This window comes from Lissotriton helveticus, chromosome 7 (assembly GCF_964261635.1).
Source record: "Lissotriton helveticus chromosome 7, aLisHel1.1, whole genome shotgun sequence".
Taxonomy (NCBI): Eukaryota; Metazoa; Chordata; class Amphibia; order Caudata; family Salamandridae; genus Lissotriton; species Lissotriton helveticus.
The window spans coordinates 1137121481-1137146246 of NC_136068.1; the positions used below are offsets into that span (position 1 = coordinate 1137121481).

At 43.6% G+C, this 24766-nt stretch overlaps 1 protein-coding gene across 1 annotated transcript in view; it reads left to right on the forward strand.

Moving 5' to 3' along the window:
- LOC144769407 (uncharacterized) overlaps positions 1–23254 on the forward strand; it is a 50961-nt gene extending 27707 nt beyond the window's left edge. Inside the window, exons 3-4 of the mRNA XM_078653497.1 lie at positions 10458–11612; positions 23109–23254. Of these exons, the coding sequence (XP_078509623.1) occupies positions 10458–11612; positions 23109–23254 (1301 nt within the window). The remainder of the gene's footprint in view (positions 1–10457; positions 11613–23108) is intronic.
- The last annotated feature ends 1512 nt before the right edge of the window (positions 23255–24766 follow it).

Genomic DNA, 24766 nt, shown 5'->3' on the forward strand with positions numbered 1-24766 from the left:
GCTCCGCTTAGCGCCATGATGCTCCTTGGAGTGATAACTGCGCTCTACAAATGGCTGATAACATAACTTAACATAACATAACATTCTACCTAAACTGACTGTAACCTTTACTAATGAAACCTTTCTTTTAACACAAAACCCTCAGGAAAGGATACTAATTTTTAGCAAACCCATAACCTTTTAAATTTGGAGACTAGTGATATTAGAATGATGGATGGGATCTTTAAATCCACACCTCATCCATTCACCCAATTATACACTATTCATGCCAACATTAATAACACAACAGTTCCTTCAGTGTACAGTTTACTTCCTGATTAGCAAACCTCAACATACACTGAAATATTAACAGTGGTAAAATCTAAAACTCTCAATAAAAGGCCTATAAAAGTAATAAATGATTTTGAATTATCCCTAATTAACACCATAAGTAAAATGTATCCTGAGGACTGTTTTCACAAACAGGTAAGCGAGAGAGGGTCCTTGCCCTTCTTCACTGTGCAGACAAAAGCAAATGCGTCTGGTTACACATAACTAGGTGGGAGATGCTCAAGATGATGAACAGCAGTGAGCTTGGCCTTAATGTGATCAAGGAAGAACTGAGAACCATCCGCCTAATGGTGATGCAACATCAATATGTGACTGAATTAATGACCCCAATGGAGGGAGATGTGTGTGCTAAGATAGGTGCCTCCTTCTGCATGTTTATGCCAGGCACTGACCTGGATGATGGGACTCTGACTCTTGCAATCCAAGTATTGGACCATTCACAAAGAGACATGCATGAGGACTGAGGTACCGCTGACAGGAATGGTACATGGACTGGTTTTCCTGTCTCTCTGGAGTCTAACCAGACTGTGCCGTTCATTATTGCCCATTTTTATATTTTATAGTTCTTGTGTGGTTTCCTGAAATTGGGGATTTCCTGCTGTAAATATGCAGTCCTCAAATTGGGTAAAATGCAAGTAACTAGGGAAGCAGTATTAGTCACAACTGACGAACAACATGTCCCAAACAATGTGACTGCCATGGAGTATGGGTTGCATAAATTCAGCTAATGGGGGAATGTTAATATTGATTGAATTGATGCCAATGTTTATAACGAGGCATTTGTACATAAGAATGAACTCATATCACTATTATCAAATTTGGCAGTCATGAACTCTCCATCAACCCCAACTCAGTAATATGTGGTCAGGCAGGCCCTGCATGCCTAGGCCTGAGGTTATTGATTGACAGATTACAGGTGGGGTGGCACATATCCGGCAGACAAGCGCAGGAACAGGAAACTCAGGTCCAGCTCCTAGATAAGAGCAGAGATACCATAATGGTCCAGGGAGATTGCCACCAATAAAGCACACATGTCCAGAGGGGTGTGCACATTCCCAAACCCTCATAAAGTCAAATGCCACATGAAGTTAGGAACACACAACCAATCAGGACATAGCACACACAGTACACGCAGTGATCACAAGCTCTTTACGCCGGACATCTGGACACATTAACCACTGGTCCACATTGTGTCAACGCAAGATCCAGGTCAACCTGCATTTGTTATCAGGGGCCTTATTTATGACTCCACAGACAAGGCCTGCCTTCTTTTAACAAAAAAGGATCACCTGAAGTATTTTCTGATACCCAAAGAAATTTATAAAGCCCTGTTCAGATTCATTATACTTTGAGACAGTCCTCATACCCGCTTCTGTAACTGTGCACCCGGCCAAAGTGTTTAATTACCCAACTTTTCCTGTTTTGCCAAACGCAGCATATCTTTTGTTTTGTCAAGGTAAATTAAAATCAAGCAGCAGGTGGATTGGCAGCCCTGGATTTTAAACATATTACTTGGCTGCCCAGATGTAGTGGGTTGTTAGGTGACTGCATGCTAGGCAGATTGGAGATGGTCTTGGAGATGTTACTCTCTCGACATACCGGGAGCTGACTCAGTTGTTGTTGGCCCCCAGGCAGTTGAGGACTTGGAGCTGGGGCCTCTTGGTGGGGGCCGAACACTGCTGGATCCCATGGTTGCAGGATACTAGAACCTGGGCACCTTACCCACCTGATGTCCCTTTACAGGCACCGGCAGCCTTACCCCATGCTGGTGATTGGAGGCGGTTGGATGATTGGCAGCAACCGGGTGTTGAGGGAATGGTAGCATGTTTTGGGGATGATATGATGTTAATGTTTGAGGAGTTTAGGGCTGACTTTGAGCTGCCCGCAGGGCATTGTCTCCTCCATGGGACACTGGTAGCTGTCAATAAGGAGTATTGGGGGCAGGCTGTCCAAACACTCTCACCATGTGGGCTGCCAGGTGATCTACACCACTTCAGGTACATGCTGGGCTGTTACTAACTTGCATACAGTGCTCCATTTGGACATGAACGCCCCATTGACAATGTTGCAGGACCATTGTTTGGCAGATCTTGGACTACTGATCAGTGATCCGGATTGATTGAGTATACTGGAGCAGATTCCCAAGGTGTCACAGAATGCTCGATTCAACCTGATTCTCTTTTACCTGGTTCGCAGACCACATCTTTTGCTGGGTAAGAATAAATGAATCTACCCTGGTGCCTCGGCTTACTGCCTCAGATGTGGCCGGGTGTATATCCACCCGGCAGCTGGGTGGAGATTATTGATTATCTAAATGATGTCACTGACCTTAATATTCAGCAGTTGTCAGTGACATGCTTACTGGGGTTATTTTATTCCCCCGTCCGGTGAAGACTAAGGTCACCTCTAGATTCATAGCTTTGGCTTTGATCTTAGCGAAATGCCTTATTACTCTTAGGTAGAAAGCATCGGTGAGGCTGTGGATTTACCAATGGAAACTTGATCTCCTTAAGAAGGCTGGTTAAGAAAGCAGCACCCTGTTTAGCAAGGCCAAGAGAGGTAGGGTTTCCATAGGGGTAGCAAGAGCTTGAGAGGGGTTATTGAATGAGGTTCGTGGAAGGGACTTGGAGTTGGCGGCTGGCTCATGCCCTTGAGGATTGCGCTGTTCTGTCTGTGGGGTTGGCAGACTGATCCTTTCCTGGTCTGGCTCCTGGCTCTGGGTTTATGGATTACAGCAGTGGAAACTAACAGGTGGCTTTCACTTACCTGTTATGGAGCTCTGCTATCTGTGTTTCGTGTCAGGCTCGCCTGCCACCCGCAGCAGGACCATTTGGTTTGATTGCACTGTAACTGTTAGGCAACCAATGGACTTTGGTTTTTTGGGGGTGGGAGTGGCAGGATGTTGGGTTTCATGTGTGGTTACAGGAAGGTATTCATAATATTCTAACTGCCTGGGGATGGGACTGGCATTGTGGTTCAGTGTGTTTGATGGTTTCATCCTCAATGTCAGATTTGCAAACTAATGGAATAAGCATACTTTTCAATACTGTCCTGCTATGTCAGGTTGTTTTTGTATGCTACAATATCAATACATTTTGTCTCCAAAATAATAGAAAATATATTTGGGGGATTTAATAGCAAAATAATGTATTGCATGTTTAGACACTTAGGGCCTTATTACAATGTCGGGTGGACTTTTGTCCGCCCGTCACTGTTGAGGAAATGAACCGCCCAACTTTAGGTCAGCAGTTTTGACCAAACTATTATGATGCAACCGTCTATAGGGCGGTTGCAAACATCCATTTCACAATGGAAGCTTGTACAGTGGGCGGAAAAGGCCTGCAGTACAAACTCGCATTGTAAAAAGGATGTTTTGAAACATCCCTGCACCATGTGTCTGCCACTCTGTGCAGGGATGTTTAGGGGGGCACCATTGGTCACCCCCATGCCCAAATGCAGAGGACCAGGGGGGTAAATGGGCCCTGCTAGGGCCCCCCAATGTCCCTTTTGACAGCCTTTACATGTTGGAAAGGCCGGCATAAATGGCAGTTGGAACTGACATCATAATCCCAACTGCGGTTCCGTCATAATTAAGGGACTATGCTAACTGTGGGCGGTGAGCTCCGCTCCGCTCGCAGAGTGTGCATAGTTGTGCCTACTCTGCGTTCCGTGGAGTAGGCACAACTCGGCACACTCTGCAGTGGAGCAGAGTTGCCCAGCCCCCACCTCCACCCCCCTTAGGAGAATTACATTAAATATACTTTAAAGTTTAAAAAAGCAACACTTACCTTAACCGCAGCGTCCCTGGGCTGCCTTCCTCCTCTTCCTTGGTTTCACGACGATCTGGGCATGCTCGCACCCTCGCGCATGCGTATTCCTTGCAAGAAATGCGTATGCGTGCGTACATGCGCAGATCATCGTGAAACCGAGGAAGAGGAGGACGGCACAGTTAAGGTAAGTGTTGCTTTTTTAACCTTTAAAGTATATTTAATGTAATTATTCCTGGGGGGTGGAGGCGGGTGGCGGAGCAGAGTTTCAACGGAGTTGGCCCCCAACTCCGTGGACCTCCGTATAGTGCCGCTCTGACTGGCGATCAGACTATAAACCTACCAAGTCGGGCTGTAAGCTCCAACCTCTGCTCGGAGGTTTTCAACTTGACACCGTAATCAAGCCCAAATTATGAGACATACGTCTCTCAAACCATGAAGGCTAACAGCCACATACTCGCTTCATCATTAACATGCAAATGGATGACCCAACTAATATGCATCAATTGTTTAAAATAGAAACAAAATGATTCTTGTTGCTGCTTTTGAATACCCTGAGGTTTCTTCCTCTTATCATTCCGAATTATTTTTTGGGTGAAAGTTTAAATAGTCCTGTCTTGCTGGATAAGGTGCAATGAACTGGTCAAACAATTAAGATAAATGAAGAGTAGGAACATGCATGTCTTTAGTGCTTGACAAACTCCTGCATTATAGAAACACAAAAGAGATAAAAAGGCAGGGCATTCCAATGTTTCGGGCCAAGAACAAACATATTTTTTGCCACCACAACAGGTGCACCTCAAGCAAGACATTTTCAGGAGGTGCAAAGTACTGGACATTAATGGACTTTCAAGAACACAGAGCCACATGGATAGATTGAAAGCTTGGGACTGTCCGATGACATACTTGGTGGACCTCGCAGAGTGATTTATAGACAATTGTTTGCTTACTGGAACATGGTCTAACAAACAACTTCCTCAAAGGCAAGGGAAAAATCATATTTACCTACTTACAAGCCAAGACTTCACAGCAGATGCAACAACAGGCATGCTAAAACTGAAATCAGGACGCGTTCTATGTGAAGTTAATAAATTCTGTGCTATGTAGCATATTTGAGGTCCTCAAGAAAATAAATTCAAAACATTTAACAAAATCTCCTACCAAGGATCTAACAGCTGAATCATTATAAGTGCAAGTCTAGCAACCAGCTTTAAAAGAGCCCCCCCCCTTGCCAACATCCCACCAAGTAAATAATTGCCGACACCAAGGCAATACACCATTGGTCCTGTAAGAAATTAACCATGACCCTTAAATGAAGGGTCAAACATTTGGCCACTGACCCTGCATATAGAATATGGAGTGGCTAGGTCAAAGCTGTATTACTGAAACTAAAATATACCTTTTTTTGACAATCCACCAAGCTAATTCACATTTCTGACAACCCTGGTGACACATGCACCTAGTGGGAATATGATTGGAAACCTGAAATGAGAGCTACATCTGTGGACTGCTATAACTTGTGGATTACAGCTCGCTAAAGCTCCCCACTAACAGCTTCAATTGTTTGAGTGAAAAGAGCAGCCTAATTGGACACTTTCAGGGACTTAGGGACATGGATACGCTCATCTTGTTGAAAACGCAAGTTAGAAAAACAAAGGACAAAACAAAATGTGCAGAATGGTTTGAATACTATAATCTTCACCTGGCCCATGTGAGCCCTTAAGAATTGTCTGGAAATTCAAGTGAATAGGGGAGGTAAATCAGCACAGGCAGAATGAAGAAATTAACCCTGGGCGTAGTTTGCATGGTAGCGCTACGAGTAGCTACACTAAGTGCACTTCTCACTATGCGAGCTATGTGCAGCTGATGAAGCAAAGCTTTGCATATTTTGCGGCTTGCCGAAGTCAAGAACCTCGTTTATGTGTAATACGGTAACAAGTGTATGTTCTACTAACATTTATGTGTAGTTTAGATAAGGATCGTGAAGCTTGCACATGTGTTTTACTAAAATAATTTATTCGAGTCATCTAAAATGGCCGCCGCTTGTATTTAGTTACTGCGCATGCGTCAGCCACACTCACATGTCCTGACGCGTCTGCAGAAGTGGAGGGAAAGTTATGCGCATGCGTAATTCATAGCTGTGCTTATCATGTGGTACTGCTCGTGCCACTGCTCTTGTGACTGTGTCAAATGTAGCTAACATTTAAATGCAATAATTTTTATTTCTTGATGATGAGTCAAAAGTACAAATCCTGTGATGTGTTTTCATAATGACATTATTATGTATTAATTTGTTTTTCGCTTACTTTTATTGTACCGCGGGGAATGGGGTTTGTCTGTGCCGGGAACCATCTTGGAGGTCTCTTCTGCGCCTGCGCGACTTGCCGAGGCCTAAACAGACCTTGACTGATGGAACGCAGCCAGTTGGCAGTGATGAGCAAGATGCTCCTGAGAACGACCCGAAAACTCGGCTGAACCAATCATATGTGCTCACAGAGCAACAATGTTAAAGTTGCCATTGTATTTCTGCACCAGTTCTCATGAGAACCCCAATCTAGTTAGGCGGTACCCTATTATGCAAATGTAGGCTTGAAGCGCTATGTCGTGATTGGTGTGTTACCCAAATCCTACCTTAGGACCAATCGAAGTTAAGGGATTCTGACACTTTGCAACATTGGGGGGTGGTACGCTGTCCCCAAACTGTATATCTACCCTGGGTTCCCCTGGGGAGCCGTCCGACTTGTCTGGTTTAGCTGACCTGTCACTGACCCAACGCACTCAATAGGTGACTGAAGATACAGAGCGCTGCGAAGCACTCTGTCCGACTTTGACCATAGACTGAGGTTCTACTGAACCTTAAAGTGCTGGTGAAGCACTTTACTGGGAGTTCGCTGACCCAATCGGGGTCTTGATCGATAACTGCAGAGCGGGTGGAGCGCAGGCGTTGCTTCCAAACTGTGGGTGCGGTCCTGTCCTGAGCGGTCCTGTCCCGAGGGTATCCTGTCCTGTCCTGGGTGTCCATTCTGCACCTGCTGTCCTTTGAGGGGTATCCTTCCTTGAGGGTTTCCTGTCCTTAACTGACCCGTGGCCAGGGTTTGGTTTCCACACCATTCTAGGTAAATATTGCTCTGAAACTCTTAAATCTTGCTCCTTCTGAATTTCTAACTTTTGCTTTAATAAAGTTCATCATTGCATATGTTATATTTTCCATGCCTTTCCGCAACTATTGAAAGTCAATTACATATTTTCATAAGTTTGTTCCTATGTCTTCTCACTTGTTAGAGATTATATTTTGCATTGCAGTTTGTAATTTTCTGATATGGTCTAGAACTTCATTACCTAGACTGTTCAAAGGCCCCTTTACTTTAAGTGAAGCGTGTTACTCATTATAGGCCCTCCTATAGTTACCCATACATAGTCTGCCCATGCTTAGATATTACTGAATTGCATAGTATTTTTCTCTTGCATTTTATATCAGTATTTCAATGATTACCCTATCATTATTTTTATATAGCTACATAATTTACATTATCTTGGTCATTGATTGTCTCATTCTTGTATACTTGATGCATGAAGAAAACGAACTTTAGATAAACATTTTAAAACTTCCAGTTGTCCGTGGTCATTTAAACAGTATTTGAATGTTATTGGTTGGGTTTGTATTTTGCTGCCTTTTCTTTACAGCTAGCTCCCTGATTCATTGTGGTCATTAGGTACCCGCATCGGTGGATGGTAAGTCGGGTGCATTGAAAATTATTAGTAGGGAGAACACACACAAATTGGTAGAGCTCGTGAAGTCACCTGATCGATGTATATGGTGATTTGAAAGTATATGGGCCCTGAAGCCGGAAAACGGCGAAAACTATTGGTCGGGTGGCCTCGCGCGCTCTATCAGTTTTTCTGGTAGCTAGAGGATGGTTAGGGACTAGTTGAGAGTAAGGCAGGGATTAGTTGGACTAGTTGAGTCGGAAGCTGCTAGTATATTGATGCTGCTAGAAGAGCGGCTGTTCTAAGAGACCTGATCATTCTCTTGTGAATACGCTGCTGAAACTCATGAATTTTTGCATTGTTATTATTCTTGTTCTTATATTGCTATATGTACTAATCCATGCATTTGTAAACCGTATCGTTTCATGTTGTCCGAACTCCCCGGGGAATTGAAAGGGCAAGTGGTGAATAGAATCCATTGTCCTGAGGTCACAGGCTCGAGGAAAGTTAGGTGCAGGTTAGGATAACCGGGAAGCACTAACTAGGGTTTTTCTGAATACATGTGTGAATAAATGACAGTAACGGGGTTCATTGGCAAAATTCCCATAGTGGCGTAACCTAGTAAGGGTCACATCGGAAGAGTAGCAGGTTCCTCGGAGCTAACGTGAAAGCAGAGGGGTCCGCTGAGAAACCTTAAACTCGGAATATATCCCGGAAAGAAGTGGATGAGTTTGGGGGAATAACAGGTTCACCGATGCTAGAGTGAAGGGTAGGCGGAAGAGATCTGCCCGCAGCGAGTGAAAAGTAAATGGAAGTAGTTTACTTGCAGTAAAACTATTCTTTCTCTGTCTAGACACTTGAGCACTGTGGCGAATGTGTATTTGTTGTAAAATAACCAAGCACTGAGCACTTTAAAAGAAAGAAAGTTTCCGTTACCTTGTGAAGGGAGGGAGTCAGTCGCGAAGCGCCTCTGACGTCACTCTGTGCCGCGCTGGGATTGGTAGAAGCAGCGGGCGGGTAGCGGAGCTGGAATTGTAAAGGAGGGGTGAGTGCCGGAGCGTGGGAACTGTCTCACGAAGGGGCCGCGCACCCATTGGCGGAGCTTATTTAGTGTCGCGCACCCATTGGTTGCACGAATTCCTGAAGCGCGTTCTGATTGGAGGTAGTTTGTAAACAAAGTTTAGCGCAGAAGTCGTATGTGGCACTCGCAGACTACAGGAACTCGACCTGATCCAAGGCACCTAGGGTTTGAAAGGGATCAGTGGAAGACTAATAGATACGATATTATGTACGGAACCAAGAGAAAAATGTCCCTTGTAAGTAAAGTGAAAAATTATTTTAAAACGGACAAACCGATTAAATCTAGGGAAGGTGTTCTTGTCCCACCACCTAATACTCCTGCCTCATTTATGATGTTTGACCGAGGGTACAATACCTGTGTGTGGTTGGAGAATTGGGTGAAGTACACAAAAGATGACGGAGTATTGGCCTTTCCGTTAGATGGTACTTTCAATGGAAGGATCTTATTTAATTTAAGAACCCGAATGAATGAACTGCATCCCAGGCCAAGACTAACGCAGTATGAGGCATTAGAGGAATGGGAGATTGAGGCTTTTGAAAGAGAAAGACCCCGAATGGACAAGGGTTTGACCAAGTGGTACCCCAGGCAGAAACAGGAGTCCAGGGATAAAAGGATGAAACAGTGGAGGCAGAGCATGATTGTTGAGGGTCTGTTTCCCATGATGCCGGCATGTCATAACGTTGGAGCAGGTGAGAAAAGCACCGAAAAGTGTAAACATTGGGGGGGTCCGGGGGAATCAGATGATGAATTGCTAGATGACATTTGTACCAGAAGTCCGCCACCTTATAATGAGGGAACCCGACCTTCCAGTGTAGGAGATGCTCCCCGACGCCACTTCCTCAAGGAAGAAGACAGATTCTTAGGACTGGGAGGGGGTGGTCAAGTATTGCCCTATCCTGAGAAACCCGAACCGGCGGAAACAAGGGATATATATCCCAAAGTGCCCGCAAGCCAGGAAGAAAAATATTCAAGTACGAAAGTTTTTTTCCCCAGACACTTGTATGAAAGCGAAGAAAAACCATCGAATTCAGGACTGCCTTTTGTTCAACCTCCATATGGGGAAGAGCGCAGGTCCTTTAACACTGGAACTTTATTTCCGAAACCAAATTATGGTGGGGGACCAAGTGAAACGCATCCTACTGCCCGGAGTTTTACTCCTCCCTTGACCCCACAGATATTACAGGACACGACTTTAAGAAGGATACTAGTGGAAAAAGAGCAAGAGGCTCTAGCTAGACAAAGGACAGAAATAATTCAGAAAATCTCCCAGTTAAATACCAGTCCTGAGGCATTGACTATTCCAGTAACTATTGGACCGGTGGTCCCGTTATACGGAAATGGTCAGGGAAATCCGATTACTCCAGTTATGACCCCAGTCATGGCAACCCCGAGACAGGAACCGATAATCATAGATGATCATTCCAGTGAGTGCGAGTCTGAAGTTGCGTTCTTGGACTTGCCAAACAAACCGACCGGAAAGGGAATGCAGCAGAGGTATAACCCTTTTAATGCGAAAGAGATTAAATTAGAATCAGCAACAGGTACTAGGAATGTCTCTCTGGTAACTCCAGATGAAATTGAGAGTTGGAGTCGTGAATTAGAGAAACAGACTCCGCAAACGAAACCTTTAGACCTCTACAAACTGAGGGTAGAAATAGAAGAATTAATGGCAGGAAATGTGGGGTTGGATCGATTGAACACTTACTCTGAAGAAGAATTGTCGTTCATATGTAAAAGCTTTACAAGGAACACCAGAGTGCTCCACGAAAAACTGAGCGAAACAGCAGTTAGTATGGGGGTAGATATCTCAAAATCCAAGCCCTTACAGAAACCGTACAGAGCAGACTTCTCAGACAAAGATATAGAGCACCTGAATGTGGCGGGGAAAAAGCTGCAGATTAAAGAATTAATGGGGGTACTGCAGAAATGGGGAGATGTGGAAAGATGGAGAAGCAGGTGGGCGAAAAAGAGGGAAGAGGTTCGCTCCCGACAAGTGACTCCTGAATTTACTTTAAGGGAGGTAGAAAAACCTGAGCAGTTATGCCCCATGCGCGAAGTTCCAGGAGGGAAATATGTGCATGTCCCCTGGTCTAGGCAGGATATTGTGTCCTTCACGAACGATTTTCCAAAATTACGAGAGAAGCCAGTTGACTGGTACAGGCAGGTGGAGAGGTTCGTGAAGGTACAGAAATGTCTGTGGAAAGACCTGGATGGGTTTTTCGACATTGTGGTTCCAGTAGATTTATGGACCCAGTGTAAAATAGCCATAGACTGGCCCAGTGAGGAGTACCCAAGAAATAAGGAAACAGGGGAGCCATCAAAGGATGTCATGCGAAAATATGAGCAGGTAATTCAGCATTTGAAAGAAAAGGTGCCCGCAAAGGAGACGGATTGGACAAAAATAGATAGAACAACACAGGAAAGGGACGAGACAGTGCACTCCTTCTATGAGAGGTTATTGCAGGTATTTAAAACATACAGTGGTATTGATAACATCGATTTGAAGGACATGACGCACTTTATTTACAGGTTTGTAAATGGTTTAAGACCTGAAATTTGCCAGTGGATAAAAGATAATACAATCTGCTGGCATACAAAGAAAATGGATGAGGTCCTGCGGTACGCTAAGTACTGCGAGGACGAGATGGCAGAAAAGAAAAAGGCCCTTAAGGAAAAGGTGATGTGGGCTCAGGTGAAGCTCGCAGAACAGCAGGAAAAACAATTGAGTAACATGGTTAAAAATGCTGAGAACAGAAGTCCTGGGGAAGGGGGTGGAGGAAAGCCCCGGCCAAAATTTAGCAGGGAAGAGGCTATGAAGAAATGTCCCTGCCATCAGTGCGGCGAAATTGGACACTGGCGTAACGAGTGTCCTCAATTAATGAATGATAATGCAAATACTCCTGATTTAAATCCACAGACGCAGAAAGAAAGGCCAAGAAAGACTCAACCCCAGGTAAAAACAGTTCAGGTGCCTCGAGCACCCAAGCAGGTATACAGGGGAAAGCAAGCAGAGGGTGAGGAGATAGAAGTTTGGGAAAGCGGTGAGAACAGAAATACAGCAACTTCGCAGTATCTGCTAAATGATACCTTCCTTTGTAATGATCAGGACTGACGGGGCCTGAGAGGGGAGGACGAGGAGTGCGTACTTGGCGCTTCCTTGCCGGTAGACCAGTCTGGACCATACATTGAAGGAAAGGTAGACGGAAATGATGTCACCTTTCTGTTGGACACTGGCGCTACCCGTTCTACTGTAAGAACAGTGGACGTTCCAAACCTACCCCTCTCGGGAGAAAATATCCAAGTAGTGGGTGTATCTAATCAATTGATTAGTACTCCTGTTACCGAACCAATGGAGATTTCAATTGGAAATTTTAAACAGATGCATAGATTTGTCGTCTGTGACACCAGTCCAGTGAATTTACTGGGTCGTGATTTGCTGTGCAAAATGAACTGTACCATCTTTTGCACACCAAAGGGTGTTGAAATACAGACCCCAGATGAAGATGGCATTTATAAACTATTGTTACTTAGACCTGACTCAGAAATTAAAAGATTGACCCTGCAGGACTTGCCCCAAGAACTCCAGGAAGCAGTAAAGCCAGAGGTGTGGGATTTCACTGGGAAGGATGTGGGGTTGATGAAAGATGTGGATCCCATACAGATAGCCATCAAGGACAATGCAGTATATCCTAACACTAGGCCCTACCGAATGAATGCTGAAGTGAAAGCAGGTGTCACTTTGGAAATTCAAAAATTATTAGAAGGAGACATCATACAGGAAGTAATGAGCAGCCCATGCAACTCACCGATTATGGGCATCAAGAAGCCTAGCGGCAAGTATAGGGTAGTGCAAGACCTGAGAAAGGTAAACAAAATTGTAGTTCCTTGCTGCCCTATTGTCCCGAACCCTGCAGTGATTCTGTACCAGATTCCTTGGGATGCTGAGTGGTTCACTGTGATTGATTTGTGTCATGCATTCTTTTCGATACCCCTGCACCCCGACAGCAAATTTCTTTTCTCTTTTGCCTTCGAGGGTCACGTGTATTGTTGGAACCGGGTCCCTCAAGGGTATACAGAGAGCCCCTCTATCTTTAATCAGATCTTGAAAAAATGTCTAGAGACTTTGATCTTACCTGGGAACTCTGTGTTAGTGCAGTACATAGACGACCTTCTACTGGCGTCTAAAAGTCATAGGGACTGTGTAGTTGACACCATTGCCCTCCTAAATCATCTGTGTGAGAAAGGGCATAAAGTGGCCCCTGACAAACTACAGTTCTGTGCGAAATCAGTGAAATATCTAGGACACCAGATAGAAAAGGGTGTCAGAAAAGTCACATCAGAAAGAGTGAGAATAATTCAAAAGATGCAGTTGCCCCGTACTCAAAAAGATGTCAGAATGTTCCTGGGTGTACTAGGCTACTGTAGGCAGTGGATTCTGGGATTTGCAGCCTTAGCCAGGCCTTTGATAAAAATGACCACGAGAGGAATGCCAGATATTGTAGAGTGGGACGATGAAAGCCTAATGGCTTTCACAAGACTGAAAAACTGTCTGTGTACAGCCCCTGCGCTGGGAATGCCTGATTATTCCAAAGAATTTGCCTTATTCTGTGACACTCGCGATAATTGCGCATTGTCAGTCCTGACTCAAGAACATGGCACGACCAGAAGGCCTGTGGCCTATTTCTCTGCCACTTTGGACCCAGTAGCTGCTGGGTTACCAGGCTGTCTGAAAGCAGTAGCTGCTACTTGTGCAAGTTTGGAACAGAGCGAGTCCATTGTCATGGGACATCCTGTGACTGTGTATGTTTCGCATGGAGTAGTAATTCTATTGACCAGAACTAAAACGCAGTATCTCACCCCTAGTCGGCTGACTAAATACGAGAGGATTCTTGTGGGTGCAGCAAATGTAAGCATTGTCAGGTGCGGTATTCTGAACCCTGCCACTTTGCTCCCCGACCCCTTGGAAATGGAAGGTGGGGATGATGATGAACATGACTGCATTGACCTGACAGAGTTCAGTACTAAACCACGCCCAGACATAAAAGAAACGCCATTGCCTGAACATGATAAAGAACTATTTGTGGATGGTTCCTGTCTAAGACATGAACTAGGAGGCCTGAGTGCTGCTTATGCAGTAGTCTCTTTTACAAAAATTGAAGAAGCAGGTTACCTATATAGCATCAAGTCTGCACAAGTAGCCGAATTGATTGCTATGATAAAAGCTTGCAAAATTGGGAAGGACTTACGCATAACAGTGTATACTGACAGTCAGTACTGTTATGGAGTTGTGCATGACTTTGGCCAATTATGGCTACAGAGGGAATTCATGACTTCCTCAGGTACTCCCATTCGGAATGCAAAGGTTGTTCATGACCTTTTAGAGGCCATCCAGTTGCCCAAAGAACTGGCAGTGGTAAAATGTGCTGCTCATAAAAAGAGCATGGACAAAGTATCACTGGGAAACGATTATGCTGATCGAGTGGCCCAATGGTGCGCCAAAGATCGGTATATTGTAAATCCAAAACGAGGGGGACCAGGAACCAGCTGCCAGCTTCAGGTGTTTGAGGAAGTGCCTACTTGGGATGAAGTGAGAGAGTGGCAGGAATCGGCTCCTTGGCAAGAAAGAGAGAAATGGAAGGAGGATGGGTGTAGACCGAGACGTGTGGATGGTGTGATTTTGGGCCCAACTGGTATGCCTGTGTTACCCCGACACTTGCTTGGCACAATGGCAAGATTAATACACGAAGGATCACACATTGGTAGGGATGCCATGATTCTGGTATTTCAACAGACTTGGTACAGTAAAAAGTTCAGGAAGGTAGCAGAGTCCCTCTGCCAGAGGTGCCTGTCATGTCAACAGATGAACCCAGGCAAGAGGACAATGGTTGAACTGAGCAAAATTGGGAGATCAGGGGGTCCCTTTATAAAAATACAGACTGATTTCATCACCATGCCCCGTTGTGAAGGAAAGCGATATGTCCTTGTCATTGTGTGCGTATTCTCGAAATGGGTAGAAGCTTACCCTACTCCCAAAAGTGACACACTGACAGTAGCGAAGTGTTTACTAAAAGAACTGATACCTAGATTCGGAATACCATACATTATTGAATCAGATAAGGGTGGACATTTCCAGAATGAAATACTGGCTGAACTCTGTAAGGCCTTTGGAATAAGGCAGAAACTGCATTGTGCATACCACCCAGAGGCTTCTGGAATAGTGGAACAAGTAAATGGAACTATCAAAAACAGGCTAGCAAAGCTGACAAATGCTACTGGCATGACCTGGGTGAAGGCCCTGCCCCTGGTCCTGATGGGACTGAGAAGTGTTCCTGACCGCAAGACAGGCCTAAGTCCCCATGAAATCATTATGGGAAGAGTAATGAGACAAGCATGGGTGCCAGGAAGCAAACTGTTGAGTATTACTGATGATTGGGTGCTTGAATACTGCAGAAGATTGGGTGACCAAGTGCGTTCTATCTCTCGCCAGATTGGAGACGACGGCATCCTCAATCCAACGACTCCTCTCCACAGCCTGGTTCCAGGAGACTGGGTCAAAATAAAGAAGCACACTCGATCAAGCTGTCTGGCACCAAGGTGGGGAAAGAAACGCCAAGTAATCCTGGTAACAACCACTGCAGTGAAGGTCGCAGGTGTTCCCCAGTGGATCCACGCTGGACACACCCAGAAGGTATTACCAGACAAAGAATTTGCAGAAGAAGGGCAACCAGCAGAGGACCCTGCAGGAGCCAGTCCAGAAGCAGCTGACAACGAGCAGCCCAGCACCAGTCAGGCTACAGGAACAGCAGACGTTGGCCCAGGAGTAGTTGACTACGAACTGCCAAGAATCCAGCCTGCTGAAGAGGTCCAGGAAACTGAGCCAGGAGTAGCTGAAGACGAGCTGCCAAGCATATGGCCAGAAGAATGGATACCGATGATTGATCTGACCGAAGATCCCATCAGAACAAGAGAACGACTGTGTGAAGGTAGAGAGTGGATTAGCCAGGAAAAGCAAGGCACAGGCGAAGAACCTCAGCCGCTTGAGATTCACATCAAAACTGAGGAAGGAGAAGGTCAGACAGGGACAGAACAGGTGTTCGATACACCACCGCTAACACCTGATGCAGATAAGGGAGAGACTAGAAATAGAGTGATAGTTCGAGCAGAAGAAAATCAAGAGATCGAAGTGCTTGAACAGGATCAGAGAGGGTTAGAAGAACGGGTTCAGGAAACAGAAACAGAAACAGAGACAATCGAAAGCCAAAAACAAAATATTCCTGAACAAGGCCAGATTAGCAACCAGGCAGAAGAATTTGATGCTAGCCCTGGAACTAGCCAGATAGGGGAAGTAGAAGAAGAAAATGGAGAAGAATTGCCACAAGCTAAAGAGAACAAGAGGATAAGAGAAGAAGGTGAAGTCCAAGTACCAACTAAGAGACTAAAGAAAAGAAACAACCTTGAGCCTAGGTTCATAAAGAGACTAAGGCTAAGGATAAAGACGGTGGAAGAGAAACGTGCAGAAGCAAGGAGAAGTGCACGGATAGCAGAGCAAGAAGAAAACTCTAGCAAAAGAAGGAGTGAACGATTAAAAAGACAAAACAAGAAATACAAGTCTCCTGAATGGACACTGGTTTTGGAAGAACTTGAAGATCTTGATATAACTGACGTGAGCGATGGAGAGCCCGTCCCTGAGTACTCAGCTGAAGAAGAAGACGAACCACCGTGAATTTGCACAAAGTAAGCTAGTTGTGTAAAGCCAAAAAGAGGGGTCGAGAAACTCCTTCTGAGCCAAAATGTCTGATTCAACAGTGAATGGTAGACCTAGTTGCAGCCGTTTTAAGACGTGTTGCAAGGTGTGTATATGTAGTGTAGTAGTACTGATAGTTATCTGGATAGGACTAACAATTTTCATTCCCTTTGCTGTAAGTAAAGATACTAACATTGTCCCTACTGAAGTTGTAAATACTGACAGTGAGGAGCTAACAACACAGAGTGTAGCAAGACATGAAAGAGCCCTGAGACAAACAAAACAAAACTTAGAAGCATCAGATGAGGGAGGACTACATTATCATGGAGTTAAGAACAAGACACACTTAAATGTTTTCGCAAACTTGTTAATACACTATGTAGAGACTATGGAAATTGAAGATTGTTATGTCTGCATGAAGCTACCTACTTCTGTGGCTGAAGGCGTGACATACCATCACCTGCCATTGACATATGGAATCTCCTGTAGCATTTTAGCTAGTTTATTTTACAAAAGGGGACCGTTACAGTACTATTACTCTAACAATGACGTGATCTTTTCTGAACTTCCTATACGTGGGAACTTGAATCCTGTACATACCAAAAGTGACACCATAAGATATATGGGAGACTACTTTCTGACTATAGGTAACATTGACATAGCAGACGCACACAGAGATAACTTGACTTGTTCTTTGCGTGAGCAGGAAAAGATGTTCCTGAACATGGCAGAGAAAAGAAGAATTAAAATTCAAAAGAAGGCTAATGACGAAAGTCAGAAAAAGCCAAAGTGGGCAGAGAACATGGAAGGCACCTCATCTGGTGGAGCGGGTCCTGCTCTGTTGCTGGATTTTGAAAAGAAAGGCAAGCTATGTCTTCACCGCGAGAAGACTAGCTATTATAATAATGTTTTCATTGGTTCCAGTGAATGCGAACATAATTACAAGGTAATTGGAGGTTGGGGTTTCAAAAATGGGTCAGAGCCTGTGTTTCCTGGAATTTATTATATTTGTGGAGACAAGGCTTATTTCAAATTGCCGGATCACTGGTATGGAAGCTGCTACTTTGGTATTGTCTTCCCGAAAATATACCATGTGAATGGGAAAGCTGGAAGCAATGAAGATACTAATGGCTTAGTGCGTAGTAAAAGAGAAAGTATAGGTGAAATTATGGGTAGTATTTTCAGTGCACTGATACCTGGAGTGGGAGTGGTTCTGAACACTCACAGAATTTGCAAATTGTCTACTATAGTAGATGTGCTGTCTACTGAAACAGCTCATGGATTTCTGCTGGTCAATACTGAAATGGTTGCGATCAGATCAATGGTTTTGCAGAATCGACTTGCTCTTGACACCTTATTAGCGAAAGAGGGCGGAGTCTGCCGGATGTTGAAGGCGCAACATTGTTGCACTTATATTCCGGATAAAAGTGTACAGATCAAAAGATATGTGAAAAACATTACTAATTTGGCAAAAGAACTCAAACCACTCGAGGTTGATAGTGCCTGGAAGAGACTGGTAGATGGTCTCTCAAATGTAGGTCATTGGCTTGCTAGCATAGGTAAAAGCTTATTGTTCAAAATTCTGAGGCCAATTGGTATTATAGGTCTTATTATACTTTCCATTTTCTTGTGCTGTAAATACCGCAAGCGCACCAAAAAGCACGAGGTAAATGCAAGAGGAGTGAAACGAAGTGTGGATGAGATTGAATTAGAGGAAGTGAATGATCAGATATACAAAAAGGTGAAGACTTCTCACCCTACTAAAACTGAGAGAGAAAAGTTAGAACGGTTGCTGGAAGAGATAGAACTTTATAAAGTGTGAAAGAAAGTTGGCATCTGGTTCCATTATAATTTGTGATGATAGTAAATATCATCAAAGAGGGGATTGATGAAGCAAAGCTTTGCATATTTTGCGGCTTGCCGAAGTCAAGAACCTCGTTTATGTGTAATACGGTAACAAGTGTATGTTCTACTAACATTTATGTGTAGTTTAGATAAGGATCGTGAAGCTTGCACATGTGTTTTACTAAAATAATTTATTCGAGTCATCTAAAATGGCCGCCGCTTGTATTTAGTTACTGCGCATGCGTCAGCCACACTCACGTGTCCTGACGCGTCTGCAGAAGTGGAGGGAAAGTTATGCGCATGCGTAATTCATAGCTGTGCTTATCATGTGGTACTGCTCGTGCCACTGCTCTTGTGACTGTGTCAAATGTAGCTAACATTTAAATGCAATAATTTTTATTTCTTGATGATGAGTCAAAAGTACAAATCCTGTGATGTGTTTTCATAATGACATTATTATGTATTAATTTGTTTTTCGCTTACTTTTATTGTACCGCGGGGAATGGGGTTTGTCTGTGCCGGGAACCATCTTGGAGGTCTCTTCTGCGCCTGCGCGACTTGCCGAGGCCTAAACAGACCTTGACTGATGGAACGCAGCCAGTTGGCAGTGATGAGCAAGATGCTCCTGAGAACGACCCGAAAACTCGGCTGAACCAATCATATGTGCTCACAGAGCAACAATGTTAAAGTTGCCATTGTATTTCTGCACCAGTTCTCATGAGAACCCCAATCTAGTTAGGCGGTACCCTATTATGCAAATGTAGGCTTGAAGCGCTATGTCGTGATTGGTGTGTTACCCAAATCCTACCTTAGGACCAATCGAAGTTAAGGGATTCTGACACTTTGCAACATTGGGGGGTGGTACGCTGTCCCCAAACTGTATATCTACCCTGGGTTCCCCTGGGGAGCCGTCCGACTTGTCTGGTTTAGCTGACCTGTCACTGACCCAACGCACTCAATAGGTGACTGAAGATACAGAGCGCTGCGAAGCACTCTGTCCGAATTTGACCATAGACTGAGGTTCTACTGAACCTTAAAGTGCTGGTGAAGCACTTTACTGGGAGTTCGCTGACCCAATCGGGGTCTTGATCGATAACTGCAGAGCGGGTGGAGCGCAGGCGTTGCTTCCAAACTGTGGGTGCGGTCCTGTCCTGAGCGGTCCTGTCCCGAGGGTATCCTGTCCTGTCCTGGGTGTCCATTCTGCACCTGCTGTCCTTTGAGGGGTATCCTTCCTTGAGGGTTTCCTGTCCTTAACTGACCCGTGGCCAGGGTTTGGTTTCCACACCATTCTAGGTAAATATTGCTCTGAAACTCTTAAATCTTGCACCTTCTGAATTTCTAACTTTTGCTTTAATAAAGTTCATCATTGCATATGTTATATTTTCCATGCCTTTCCGCAACTATTGAAAGTCAATTACATATTTTCATAAGTTTGTTCCTATGTCTTCTCACTTGTTAGAGATTATATTTTGCATTGCAGTTTGTAATTTTCTGATATGGTCTAGAACTTCATTACCTAGACTGTTCAAAGGCCCCTTTACTTTAAGTGAAGCGTGTTACTCATTATAGGCCCTCCTATAGTTACCCATACATAGTCTGCCCATGCTTAGATATTACTGAATTGCATAGTATTTTTCTCTTGCATTTTATATCAGTATTTCAATGATTACCCTATCATTATTTTTATATAGCTACATAATTTACATTATCTTGGTCATTGATTGTCTCATTCTTGTATACTTGATGCATGAAGAAAACGAACTTTAGATAAACATTTTAAAACTTCCAGTTGTCCGTGGTCATTTAAACAGTATTTGAATGTTATTGGTTGGGTTTGTATTTTGCTGCCTTTTCTTTACAGCTAGCTCCCTGATTCATTGTGGTCATTAGGTACCCGCATCGGCGGATGGTAAGTCGGGTGCATTGAAAATTATTAGTAGGGAGAACACACACAAATTGGTAGAGCTCGTGAAGTCACCTGATCGATGTATATGGTGATTTGAAAGTATATGGGCCCTGAAGCCGGAAAACGGCGAAAACTATTGGTCGGGTGGCCTCGCGCGCTCTATCACAGCTACGTGAAGTGCGTAGTGCACTGTGAAAAATGCTGTTCACACTGATTGCACAGTGCCGGATGCTTGCCCGCAATGTAAAATCAGTGCAAACCGCATCTTGCACAGTGCAAGCGGTCGTTTTCTGCCGCTCAAGTAGATTTCTACTCAAGCGGCAGCTTTCTCAAAGCGGACTGGTAGTTTCTCATTGCGAGCGGTCGCGAGCATACGCAACCACTTGCAATGAAAAACCTGCCCTAGCAGCGTTGAGAATCTCGCCGGGAGGTTTATTTTCGCGGCTCGCGATTGGCAACTTGATGTTGCTAATCGTGAATGAGGATAAAGTCTCGCCGGGATGTCATTTTGCTCACTCGCGGACGCCAACTTGACGTTGAGGACCGCAAGCAAGCAAAAAATGACAGCTACTCTACGCGTGTTTGCACTGTGCTACATGCAATTCGCGTAGTGTGTAGTAGCGAAAACTTCGCAAACTACGCAAGCGTAGTGTAGTACTTCGCCCAGGGTTAGAAAAAATACCAGTGCTTTAGGCAGCGAACAGGCCTACCAGCACCTGAAAGCCCAAGCAGAAAGTTGGACTGGTTTTGTAATGGTTCTTTCATAGCATCAATCTGTGTGCTTATATACATTGACAACGATAAGAATAATATGCAAAACCAGGAGCATACTGGGGGCTAGTCTCACTGCTAACTTTCAGTTGAGCATGGCACAGATATTTTAGGATGGTAACACATGCCACATCTCAGTAATTGTGCGGCTAGTGGACATCATCTAAAATGCATTTGGTCTTTTTGGAGATATAATGTTAGGAAATAACCTCCTGAAGGTTTTTCTTTAATTGGAAATACAAAACCTTGTGACGATCTTAATTTGATTGATAAGTGTAAGAAATTGGGTTATTTGTTAAAGGGGTGAAAGTGCCACTCAGGCAACAACCACAATCATTGACAGGGTGAACCACAAACTTACTAAACCTGCACCTAACCCCTTCTCAGCTTGGCACAAAAGCAGTCAAGTTTAATTTAGAGGCAAAGTGTGAAGTATTGATGCAGCACACAAACAGTAATAGTAAAGTGAAAACACAACACAAGAAAAATTCCAAACCAATTTGAATCTTTTTAAATTATACCCAACCAGTAGAACCAGGGAATTGATTTTTTCATTTTTTTTATGTATAACGCTCAAAAGCACAAAGCGCTACTTGTGGTCTTTCTAGACCATGGCAAGGTCATAAGATCAGGCCGACCATGATGGAGCACCAGCCGGATACTGGGGCCAAGTTAGTCTCACTGAAAAAGTTACCTTCTCAAAGTTGTCGTATGGTTCCTACAAATTAAGTAGGACTGTGTATCTGGACAACCTAAACATCATAGTTTGGGGACCGAGTCCATTCATACCATCAGAGTATGTTTCCCCAATTCTTATCTTGCTCACATTGCACCATCTGAGCCCCTAACCTTAAGGGTACTGGATGGTATCTGCAACCTCAGAACATGACCACTCTCATTCCCCCAAGAAATTCATGGAAACACATCTACCCTTGTGTTGTTACTTAGGCATGCCCAGAGGAAATACAAGAAATATACAAAGTGGTGTTTCAAACATTTATTAAAGCGGTTGTATTCTTGTGTAGAAGACATGAGCTGCAATTAGCAGGAGGAAACAAAGGAGTGTTGCCAGCATGCCAAGATTGCTGGAAAAAAATAAAGAGTTAAATCATTATGACAATATTGTGTGATTATATGACGATATGAAATGTATATATAAATACTCTTAATCCTACCTACACTATTAAGAGCATAGTGAGAGTTCTGTCTGCCAGATCTCTTGGGACTTCCCAACTCCCCAACCCTGTTTATGATGTACCAGGAAGACAGTCTGGTGTTAAAGAGGTTGCCGTACTTTGCAGGATATAGATTGAAATCAGCAGGGCTGCATCTCAGTCACAGGAAAGGCATCCCAGTATAATCCATAGAAGTGCTCCTCTGAGGATCTTAGCTCAGGGGCAGTTTATATTATCAAAGCGAGGTTCAATTCGCACTGTGTCAGAGGTGCAACGCTGATGTGAATGCGTGTCGTGCCGATTCAGAGCAGTCTCCAACCAGACAGCAGAAAGTAAGGGCAAGCAAGGGCAGCTTGTTCAGTGTTCCTTAACTTTGGGAAAAGTGCACAATGGTTATGATAAAATGATTAGAAGAAATGTGATGCAAGCAGAACTTTCTAAGTACATTATTAGGTAAGAGTAAAGCATGTAAAAGGCCACTGTCTAAAAAGATGTCAAGTTTAAACATGTATACCTAAATAGAACATTTTGTTCACAGGCTTGTTGAATCCCACAACACCAACTCTTGGGTCGGAGGGAGACCCTTACTTCAAACTTTACTTAAAAGTGTATTCTAAATTGAAACCTAAAATATAAGACTAAAATTATAAAATAAATATAATCATGCACTTTAATAAAAAGGCGAGTGAAAGCGAAATGCATTAAAAATGGCAATAAAAATATGCAATGATGAAAATAAGCAATTTAAAAATCTAAACAAAAATGCTGAATTAAACTGCAGGGAGCTTCCGAAATGTTCCCATGTTGGGAGAGTCATTAAGATACATGAAGGAACCAGCTACTGCAGATGATATTTCCACTGTGACTACAGCTGCAAGTTCCAAAAGATCAAACATGGTCGTATCCAGCCTAATCAGCAGCCACTGATGATGTTCCAGCTGGCAGGGTACTTGCAGAGGAGGAGCCAGGATGGAGTAAACCAGGAGCTGCAGCATCCAGGAAAGGCTCGTAGTGTTCATCCAGTAGCAAAAGGTAGGACACAGCTGAAGATTAATCCTCAATAATCAAACTTGCAGATCCATATCCATAGATTAAAAAAATTGTATTCCAAGACATAGTTCCAGTGCACACGCAAAAGTGCACAGCAGACAGCGGAATACAGATTGTACATAGTGTAACCATACAAAAGGAAGAAGACCCGTTGTTGTTCAGTTCATGTAGCAACGACAAGCCAAAGTATTGTATCATTCATTCACAACACAGCAGGAAGTGTGGCAATTCAATCAACATTCGGCCTCGAGGTCGAACATCCATTGCGGAGCAACAGAAATAAGACCAACATCCCAAATTCCAGGAATAACACTAATGGGATGCCTCCAATTACATGGGAAACAGAGAGTGTATAAAGAATGGAATTACTCCAAATGGAGTTCAGAATGTGCTGAAAAAGCTAGACCCAATCACTTTTAAGAATTGTACAACTCCCTCAGTATTTGAGGCATTAAATATGTGGTGCACCAGCTCACCAAAATGTTGAGGGAAGTTTGTATGTAGTAGTGATTGTATTTCAGAGGAAGACCTTCCTACTTGGAGATCAAACATCTCTCTTTCAGATATGAACATGACGGTGTTCTGAAACAATAAGACTTTCAGTCTGCTTATGCTCTCAAGTTCATATTAAAATAGGTATTGAAGGCCATACTGTAATTTCTCTTACTATGTGTACAGGGAGAAAAACGACATTGTTACAGCAGGTAACGATCATAGAAACCATTACCACATATGGTACTCCTGCTTTCATACCACAACAACTTTAGTGGTTCAGAATCAAATAACTCCCATTTGAAAGCAATTTAAAGACTTTACAAACAAAGTCAGCTGGGGCACCATTCAGATAACATGCCAAGATGGCCATGCACGCATTACAAGTGCCATGAATGGGCAAACAAAGTTTCACATTCAATTCATCTAAGAAAGACCTCAGCTTATCCATTCTAACTTCTGTAATCTCTCCCTTAAAGTCTTAAGTTGACGCACTTATAATTTTTTCAGAGAAGATGTGAAATGAAATGTAAAAATTGGTAGTAAAATAAATCCATGTATTGACCACACAGCAGATGATGTTTCAGCTACTGTAAAGCACAATTTATGTAAATGCTCAATGCTTAACATTGGGTAAGTTGCATCTTTTTTCACCATTGTTTTCTGAGAGCATGTTAAATTATAAGGCAAAAATAAATTAGTCATGTTCAGGCATTTCCAAGGCACGCAATTTTAAGATTTGTAACGTCCAACTCAATTGCGTAATCGATCTATGCTGACTTTTTCCATGTTGTAAGAGAGACTTGTCAATTTGTATCATATCGAAGGCAGATGACACAATATTATTTAGAAAATAAATGTGAGTGGACAATGTTGTCATGCTGTTGTCTACAACAG